Consider the following 9,630-nt stretch of genomic DNA (forward strand, 5'->3'; position numbering starts at 1 on the left):
TAGTACCAGAGGATCTGGCGCTCAACTCAAAAGTGGCATGTGGTGGTTGATCTCCCGAAGGCCAGTCCTGGAACCAGATGTTGAAGCACAAAAGTGAAAGGTAAGTACAGATGAAGGAGGCCATTCATCCCATCTAACTCATCCTTCCATAGAAATCTGTTGACCTCCATTACATTAGGAACAATATTTCAGTGAGTGAGTGAGACGGTGGAAACAATTAGTATTGATTCATTCAAATGCAAATTAGATAGATTTCTTTCAGAAAATAACAGTTTAGGATACAGAATATGAGTAATTTGAGACATGACATGTGGTGAGTGTAACAGGCTTGGGAGGAACAGGTGACTTTGGACCTATGGTTCCCAAAGCTCTCCACCACTGGGGGCTTTCCTCGCCTCATGTCTGGGTCCTGTTGTAGACTAATTGATAGAGATTGATCGCTATGATTAGTCAACAGCTCCATTAAGATTGTATCATGCGACCACCAGGAGGGTAGAAGGCGAACAAGATGGACCTTGATCTTTATTCATATAGCAATTCCTTTGTTCCTCTACCAGGTGACCATTCCATGTATTGATCACTCTTTGTGTGAAGAGCTGCTTCCTGATATCAAGCCTGCACTTGTCTTTTACCAGTTTGAACCTACATTGCCGTGTTCTGTAGTCACTTCTTAAGGTGAAATAGTACTGAGAATTAACCTTTTCTATTCTGCAAGGTGAGAAGAAGCAATAATTCAGGACAGTACACTTTCCCTTTAAGATTCCATGCCACTCTATTCAATAAGAGTGATTAATTAGTTTGCAACAGTCAGTGATAATTCAAAAAATAAATGTTTTTTTTAAAATAACACAGGAGAGTGAGTATGACTGTGTATCCATCAGTGATGGGACTTAGCTGGGAGCATTATATTCCCACTCAAAATGATTAGTTTAACAGAGAGATGGGTTTTATTCAAATTATCTGTAATGAGTTAAAAAGAGATAACTGCAAATGCTCAAAAACCTGGAATAAAAAACTGCTCAAAATAGCCAGTAGGCCATTTGGTGACTATAAATAGAAAAGACAGGCCAACATTGACTGCAAACGTGTTTTCTGTGCTGCATACTTTTTTTAAAAAAACACATAGAATCATAGAATGATAAGAACATAACATTAGAAATAGGAGCAAGAGTTGGCCATCCGGCCCCTCGAGCCTGCTCCGCCATTCAACAAGATCATGGCTGATCTTCTACCTCAACGCCATTTTCCTGCACCATCCCCATATCCCTTGATGCCTTTAATATCTAGAAATCTGTCGATCTCTGTTTTGAATGTACTCAATGACTGAGCCTCCACCACCCTCTGAGTGAAGAAATTTCTCCTCATCTCAGTCCTAAGTGGCCTACCCCTTATTCTGAGACTGTGACCCCTGGTTCTAGACTCCCCACCCAGGGGAAACATCCTCCCTACATCTCCCCTGTCGAGCCCTGTAAGAATTTTGAATGTTTCAATGAGATCACCTCTCATTCTTCTAAACTCTAGAGAATACAGGCCTAGTCTACTCAATCTCTCCTCATACGACAATCCCGCCATCCCAGGAATCAGTCTGGTGAACTTTCATTGCACTCCCTCTATGGCAAGTATATCCTTTCTTAGGTAAGGAGACCAAAATTGTACACAGATGCAGCACAGAAGGAGGCCATTCGGCCCATCATGCCTGTGCTGGCTCTTTGGTAGAGCTATCCAGTTAATCCCGCTCGCCCAGACCTTTCCCCTGGGGCCGATAAATTTTTCCCCTTCAAGTATTTATCCAATTCCCTTTCAAAAGTTATTATTGAATCTGCTTCCCTTTCAGGCAGTGTGTTCCAAATCATAACAACTCATTGCATAATTTTTTTTTCCTCATGTCACCTCTGGTTAATTTGCCAATTACCTTAAATCTGTGTCCTCTGGTTACCGACCCTTCTTACTGGGAACAGTTTCTCCCTATTTACTCTATAAAAACCCTTTATGATTGGGAATCGAACACATGCAGTGGCGATGAGAGCATCGGATCCTAACCACTAGACCACCAGGAAAGTCACGCTGTCCCACAAAAAAAAAAGAAATGGAGCAGAATATTCCAGAAGAAAGTTACTTACGTGCTAAAAAAAAAATAAAAGCATCAAAGACCAAACTTCATAACAATAAGAGCCATTTAAAGATATGAATTTCTGTCTCCCGTGAAGGCCAAGTCAGGAAAGGCACTGCACGGTGTAACACTGAGTTATACTGACTAGGAAGGTCAGACTGACCAGGGATGAGGGAGGGGGGGAAGGAGTGGGGGGAATAAGCCATGTGCCCTGCTTCTGTTTGTTATCCAGTGACCCCTGCTGGAGAGTGCGGGTGTGTGCACGTCATAGAATCATAGAATGATGGGATGGGAGTTGGGGAGTGGGAGAGGGGGTGAGGAGGGGAGAGGGGAAGGGGGTGAGGAGGGGAGAGGGGAAGGGGGTGTGCAGGATTATCTGCAATGTCCTGCACAGGAGAATAATTGTCTCGCTTCACAGGTGAAAAATGGAGAGGGGTTAAGGAGCCAGGCACTCATAGATCAGTAAACCTGCAAGAATCAATGCTTTAATAAGAGAGGGGGGACTGCAGGCAGGGAGGGAGAACGATGAATCTTTAAGCATAACAGTCATTTAGAAATAAAGATAATATTTTTAAATTATGTAGACAATTAGCTCAACACTTTTTTTAAAAATGTATGTAAATAAATATGTTACAGATATATACCACAAATGAAACATTATCTGTTATTATATTTATATATACGTAACATTCTTTTTATCTCCCTATTTGCAATTAGTTTTAAAGTGAGAGTGTCACATACAGATGGCTCTGCCTCCTGGTATTCGATTTAACTTCCGTTCCCGCTCCGGATCCACATTCCAGAGGGAATCCGTGGCGGGTGTTGCACCCAGCCCTCGGAGCCCTATATTAAGAGTGGCCGAGGCAGCCGAGTGAACATCTTTTGTTGCTTAATCCTTCCGAGTTCGGGGGGCCTGAGCGTTTCAGCTCAGAAGCAGAATAGAGAGACAAGGAAGAGTGCGTCTGAGGATACTCTCCTCTCTCTGTATATATATATATATATATAGTGGAGTGAGTGTGAAAACAGAGAGAAAAGCAGAATTGATCTTCTTATTTGCTCCTTATTCCAAATCACTGAATTGAAAGCAACAGCAAGCAAGGAAAAAAAAAGTATTTGGGGGTTTGGTTTTGTTGCAAAAACAAATTTCAAGGGTAAGTTGCAAATGTATTTTAATTTTTTAGATGGCCTGCATAAAGTTACAAATGGGACAATGTAGGCAATGAGTTGGGAGGTCTGGTTTGGGGTTTGCATTTAGTGTTTTTTCTTGTTCAGTTTGCATTCTTTACTAAGTTGCGTTTTAATTTATTTTTGCATTTAATTTTTTTTTTGCATTTTTATGTTCTTTCTTTACTTTTTTTTTTAAAAAGAGAGTGGAGAGCGATGGCCGAGCGCATGATGATGAGCCACGGGCGATTCCCCGAAGGAGCCAACGGGCTACACGTTCGCCGGATGGGCATGAGCCCTTACCCCCAGCACCAGCACGCTTACAGCGGCTTGATGAGCGAGCACCCGGCCGCCACCTCCTTGTTGCATTACCCGGGGCCCAACAGCGTGAACTCCAGCGGCGGTGCTGGCATGAGGCATGCCATGGTCCCGGGCGGCGTGAGCAGACAGCCTCCCGGCGGGCATCTAAGCAGCATGCCCCCCAACATCAGGTACACATCTGGGCAGCAGCAGCAGCAACAGCAACAACACCATCACCAGCAGCAGCAGCAACAGCAACAGCAGCAGCAGCAGCATCCTCCCCATCCTCAGTACATGGGGCCACCGGGCAGTGGGAGCAGCCCAGCCGCCCAGCTAGCAGCCAGCATGCACTTGCAAAAGTTGACCAACCAGTACTATGGTCACCAGCACCACTACAGCATGGCAGACCTGCACCCTGCCAGTGTAATGAACCACCAGCAGCAGCAGCAGCAACAGCAACAACAGCAGCAGCAGTACAGGGAAATAAAGCACCACAGCCCCTCTATGCCACCGACCCACCACATGTCTGCGGCAATACTGCCCCCCAACGTTATAGACACGGACTTCATCGACGAGGAGGTCCTGATGTCGCTGGTCATCGAGCTGGGCTTGGATCGCATCAAAGAGCTGCCGGAGCTGTGGCTGGGACAGAACGAGTTCGACTTTATGGCGGACTTCGTTTGCAAACAACAGCCCAGCCGAGTGAGCTGTTGAGTGTGTTTTGTGTGTGAAAGGATTAAAAAAAAAAAAAAAATTTGCAAAAAAAAAAAAAGACTTCCAGCTATTGAAGTGATCTAAAAAGATTTTATTCTTTGGAACAACACAAGGAGAAAAAAAAAATCCCTTGTTTTCTTTTACTAGCCATTCATCAGCTGAGTGTTGGCGGTGATTGTTCGTTCTGTTTGATAACCCTTACAGCACATGTAACCGTTCTAGATGCAACTTTTTGTTTTGTTATGGTTTGTTATATATTTCCTTTTTTAAAAATTTTTTTTTAAAACCAAACCAACCGTTTTTAAACACTGGTTCCCCCCCCCCCCACCCCCCGACCCTTGAAATTTGATCTCAATCCGCCCACAAATCGGGGGTTTTGTGAAGCAAAGTCTGTCGTTTTTTTTTTAAAAAGCGTGGATTAACTTTTTTTTTCGTAAGAAAAGACCTGTGCTTCTGGACACAAAGTGGCTTGATTTGTGACTGGGAATGAGGGGTCTTTTAAGGGGAGAAGGAGTGAGGGGAAAAAAAGATGGTTTGCCTGGAAAGCTTTGTGAGGACACTAAAGTGGTTTTAACAATTTTTTTTTTCCCTCTAGGCTCCCAACACTTTGGAGCGATGTGCAAGAATAGCATTAAAAAATATAAGTGCAGTGTGGTATCACAATGTATATACCAGGTCCATTCATTTTTTTTAAAAAAAACTTGGAGTTAAGGAGCCTGTTTTTTTTTTGAAGTACTGTAATTTAAAACTGGTGACAATAGTCTTTCACACAAAAGACTTAACATTCCTCTGGGCCTGACTAGATTTTTCTTGCCTTCCCCTACTCCCTCCTCCTCCTGTTTCATGAATGTTTGGACATTGCAGGCTGGAATGTGTACACGTGTGTTTGTATGTCTGCGTTTGTTTGTTTGTGTCTGCGTACGTGCGCTTGTGTCTGCGTACGCCTGCGTGTGTGTGTGTGTGTACGCGTGTTTGTATGTGTGCCTGTTTGTATGTGCGCCAAAAACATTTCTCAAAAGGTGGTTTTTTTTTTAAATACTTAATTTTGTTGTTGTTTACTTGCCACTACAGTGCTGATTTATAGTTTACATGATATTCTGTATTGAAGCCATTTGGGGGAGGGTGGGAAACATGGACAGTATTTTTTTACGAACTTAAATATTGCTGCAGAAATGTGTGTGTTTTTCTTAATTTATTATTCTACGCTTCGTTTATTTTGAGGTTATAATAAAGACCCAGGAGATTACGGTACCTGCAAGTGGTCCAGTCCTTCGTCAGAATTCCTATTTTAGCGCTGTTGACAAAGTAGACTGGCATTTTGCACCAAGTTATTAAGTAACTTTCCTTGTAGTCGAGGAGGTGGGAGGGGAGATGGTGGCTCAGGGAGGGACACTAAATACAAGAGAATTGAATGGGGTCGTGTACAGCAGAGTCAGGATTATAAACCAGGCATTTCAAAGTGAGCAGTTTTCTTGTTTTTTTTAAAGTTTTGTTTGGTAACTTAACAATTGAGAAGTGCAGAGCAATTTAGCAATAAATTGTGGCCCCAGTATCAGTTCTCCCAGCTAGCTGCTGTTGGAGAAAGGAGACTGTCTCTGTTGCAAAGGCACAGTTCACTGCCACCTCTTCATCTTGAGATGGTATTCTTCCTCTGAATGGCTTTAGGGTTAAACCTCTCCACGTGGCTTTATTAACATGCTCGGGGGTGGGAGAGGGCGCTAAGTGGTAGCAGAACAATCTGCCAAACAGGAAGAATCTTGCTGTAATCCCTTTCTCTGTGTGTGTGTGGCTATCTCTTTTGTGTGTGTGCATGTCTCTGACTATTTCTGTCTCTGTCTCTTTACCTATCTATCTGTGTATCGGTGTCTTTGACTCTGTCCATCTATGTGTGACTCCCTCGTTCTCTTTGTGTATGTATGGCTGTCCTCTATCTCTTCAAATGTCTGCCTGTGTGTGTGCTCAGTCGGTGTTTCTTTCTCTTTGTATGTCTCTTGTTTTTGTATTTTTTTTGTACATTTCTGTCTATCCATCTGCGTGTGTCTCTTTCTCTTAGAGGCGTGTTTGTGTCTGTCTTCAGTATCTGCCTTTGTGTGTGTGCCTGTGTCTCTCTTGTTCTGACGTGTGTGTGTGTGTCTATTTCTGTTTGGCTCTTTCTCTTGTTTTCTATCTGTGTGTGTCTTGTTTTGTGTGTCTCATTCTGTCGTGTGTGGTCTATCTCCCTTGTTCTGTGTCTCTCGTTTTCAGTGAGTGTGTGTCTCGTTTTCTGTCTCATGTTCTGTATGTGTGTGTCTGTCTCACGTTCTTTGTGTCTCTTCTGTGTGCGTGTGTGTGTCTCGATATTTGTTCTCTCTCGTTCTATCTCTCTTGTTCTGTGTGTCTCGTTCTGTCTCTCTTGTTCGTTCTGTCTGTCCCTCTCGTTCTGTCTGTCCCTCTTGTTTGTGTGTGTGTGTGTGTCTATTCCCTTTGTTCTGTCTGTGTCTCTCCTGTTCTCATCCTATGTGCCTATCTTGCTCACTGAAATGCTTTAGAATGTGAAGCAGTTCTGTATGTGCACGAGTAGTTTGAAAGTTGTCTAAACAGTACACCTAGTTGCTGTTCCAATTGAGCTGTTGGGAGAGAGGGTGGTAGGCAGAGAATTTTGGATTTTAATGTTTCAGTGCAATTTCTCTCACTATCTTGTGACTTCTGAAGTGTGGAGATGCTCTTGGTAGGTTGAGTTAGAATTGTTCTCGTAGCCTGGGTAAAACAGATGTTCCTGCTCTGCTGTATAAAGGGGAAGGTTGGGATACTAATTAGAAGGGTTTTTTTTGTTTAAATGAGAAGTCTATTGATAGCAAAATTTGAAGAGAATAGCAATGGGCCAGCCTGGACTCTTCCTTTACCCACACTGGGTGAAAGGAATATTCATCCCAGAAATGTGGGTATCTCCTCCCGACCACAGATGTGTGATGTTGAAAGACTTATCAGTGGGCTTTCAGTATAGAGCTGGCCTGATGAGGCACTGAAGTAGCTGCCTTTAGTGTGTTACTTTAGACTTGCCCAAGATACCAGGCGTAAAGCCAGCGACTGCATCAAACAATTAAAGAATGGCATTTCGGGCTGGGAGAGCGGTGCTCAAGGAGGTTATCAATACCGTCCAATCCCTGGGAATGTGTTTGTTGTCTTTCCACCTCCACACTCTTCCCTTGGAGAATTGAAGGAGTGGAAGGATTCGCAGAGCTGATTAACAGTCTTGACAGGCCATGACGTGAACCCTCCTTCCATGGCCGTAGCCATCTTTATGTCAGCAGATAGGGTGGTTAGTCCTATAAGGCAGGAGGGTTTTATGGGCTCCTACCACCCATACGGTGAGGGGGAGAGGGGGCCACCCACACCCACCAGTATCCCCGCTGGATGTCAACCCCAGAATTCAGAGCTGGACCTCCACTCGCTGGGACAGTCTGGAGTGGGGATCAAACCCTGTACCTCCTGACTCCGAGGCGTTAAAAGCCAAAGGCTAACTCCTCTCCCAAAGTGCTCTAGTCTCTCCTAAGTGTGTACCAGTGGAATTTCACGGGATGCTTTTAACTATCACTGGAGAGCTTGTTTTTACATTCGTCCTCTACCCCTCCCTCGGTATAACGATAGCACGCAGTGAACCGAAATTCTGTTGTGCCATCCGGAAATAAATCCTGATAACTGCTGCAGGTTGCACACCCCTGTGTATGTTGGGGAGAGAAAGAGAGGGCTGCCTGGTTAAATGTGTGTTGCTAGGCTGTAATCATGACTGGCCCAGTTGACGCTGCAAACAGTTTGTAAAGCTGGAGTTTTTGAGTCACTTGAACCCTGAGCAAGTGTTGCAGTCTCGTCATGGGACAGTTTTTTTATATACAGCTGTTATAACTCGAACCTGTTCATTGAAGCGGTGGTAACTAGGAGGACATTAATAGGACGTGAATGTGTAAGCAAAATGGGTGAGGTGGGATTCTGTTTATTTTAAACCGAGAGTGTTCAATACATAAACCTGTGTAAAAACAGACACCTTGGGGGTAAATTTGACCTCAAGGAAGATGAAAATGGGGAGAGATGTACAATGGGTATCTGATCCGATAACGTCTGTTTTACACTCACCATCCAAAGTCAAAATTCCCCCCCCCCCAACTTACTACCTTGTCCTATGATGTGTTTTACCAATTGTTGGACAGGTCGGTCAGCCTGAGGGCCAAATTGAAGGACAGGAGGTCTTGGGGAGTCGGGGGGGGGGGGGGGGGGGGTTTGAATTCTAACTTGAGGTGAACACAATGAGGGCCACGTCGTAGGGTACGAGGAGACGGCGGGAGACTCCCCACGGTGCTGGGCTGTATTTGTGCCTTCAGACCACTCTGGCGGCTGTTTATGTTGGGGATCGGTGGGGTACCCTCCACGGCCGTACCCTAATCTTCCTCCTGTTTTATTCCGTAGCCCTAATCATCGTTTAGGATCCTGTAACTGGGAGCAGTGGGTCGAGTCTGTCTCAGCTTTGTGGCGTGTCTCCCTTCAGTAAAAGGTGCTGTGCATACAATGCGTGAACACCATCTCTCCTCGGAGACCACCACGGTGAGACCCTGCAATCGGGCAGTAGCGATTCCTCCCTCCCTCTTTTTTTTTTACTATTGATTCAATTTAAAGTCTGATCATTAAGTTAGGGATTTTTTTTTTGGGTTGACTAAAATCAAATATCAAATAACCAAATTTCACCAATACGTCCACTGCCAAGTTGAAATTGATGACTTGACCTGGCAGCCTACTTTTTCTAAAAAAAAAAGTATAATGACTCTTTCTTTCTCTCCTCTTGTACGCATAACATAATGTCCTGGGTAGAACAGAATGTCACTGACGTGGTTGAGATTCAACACACTCCCATTACTGGAGCAAGTCACTGACAGAGAGTGTCATACTTGGCCAAGTGCGTGCTCTTAAAACTGGCAAACCTGATTCTCATCAAATCTCATTGGACTGTCTGTTCTACAAGCTATGCTTTATTTCCAAAAACAAAAAAAATAGCTTCCAATTTCTTCCCCACCCCCTTCATCTGAAGACAATGACTTGAGCTGGGCTTTGGGTATACTGGAGATGCCTTCCTGTACCCGCCCCCACCAAGAGGTCTTTATTCATGTGTGAGCAGGCTGTTTGACCATGAGGGGAGTCCGCATCGGTACACTTTCCAGCAAACATTACTGGATAGCGATTAAGAGCAGGTGTGCTATCGGATGTTTCCCTCACTAGCCCAGAGGACAATTGTCACTTCAGCCTGACTGCTACTTCTAATTTCTCACTTATTTTTAGACCTCTGTGCCGTGGCTGTTTGAAGCTAACCCGGCACA

The 9,630-nt window shown here is 44.3% G+C and overlaps 1 protein-coding gene across 1 annotated transcript; it reads left to right on the top strand.

Annotated features, from left to right (window-relative positions):
* Positions 1 to 2,974: 2,974 nt before the first annotated feature.
* cited2 (Cbp/p300-interacting transactivator, with Glu/Asp-rich carboxy-terminal domain, 2) lies at positions 2,975 to 5,539 on the top strand. Its single transcript, XM_067988265.1, has 2 exons — positions 2,975 to 3,261; positions 3,478 to 5,539. Exon 2 carries the CDS (start codon positions 3,491 to 3,493, stop codon positions 4,286 to 4,288), a length of 798 nt encoding a protein of 265 aa, XP_067844366.1. The 5' UTR covers positions 2,975 to 3,261; positions 3,478 to 3,490; the 3' UTR covers positions 4,289 to 5,539.
* Positions 5,540 to 9,630: the final 4,091 nt, after the last annotated feature.

This window comes from Heptranchias perlo, chromosome 8, assembly GCF_035084215.1.
Source record: "Heptranchias perlo isolate sHepPer1 chromosome 8, sHepPer1.hap1, whole genome shotgun sequence".
In the NCBI taxonomy this organism is placed as follows: Eukaryota; Metazoa; Chordata; class Chondrichthyes; order Hexanchiformes; family Hexanchidae; genus Heptranchias; species Heptranchias perlo.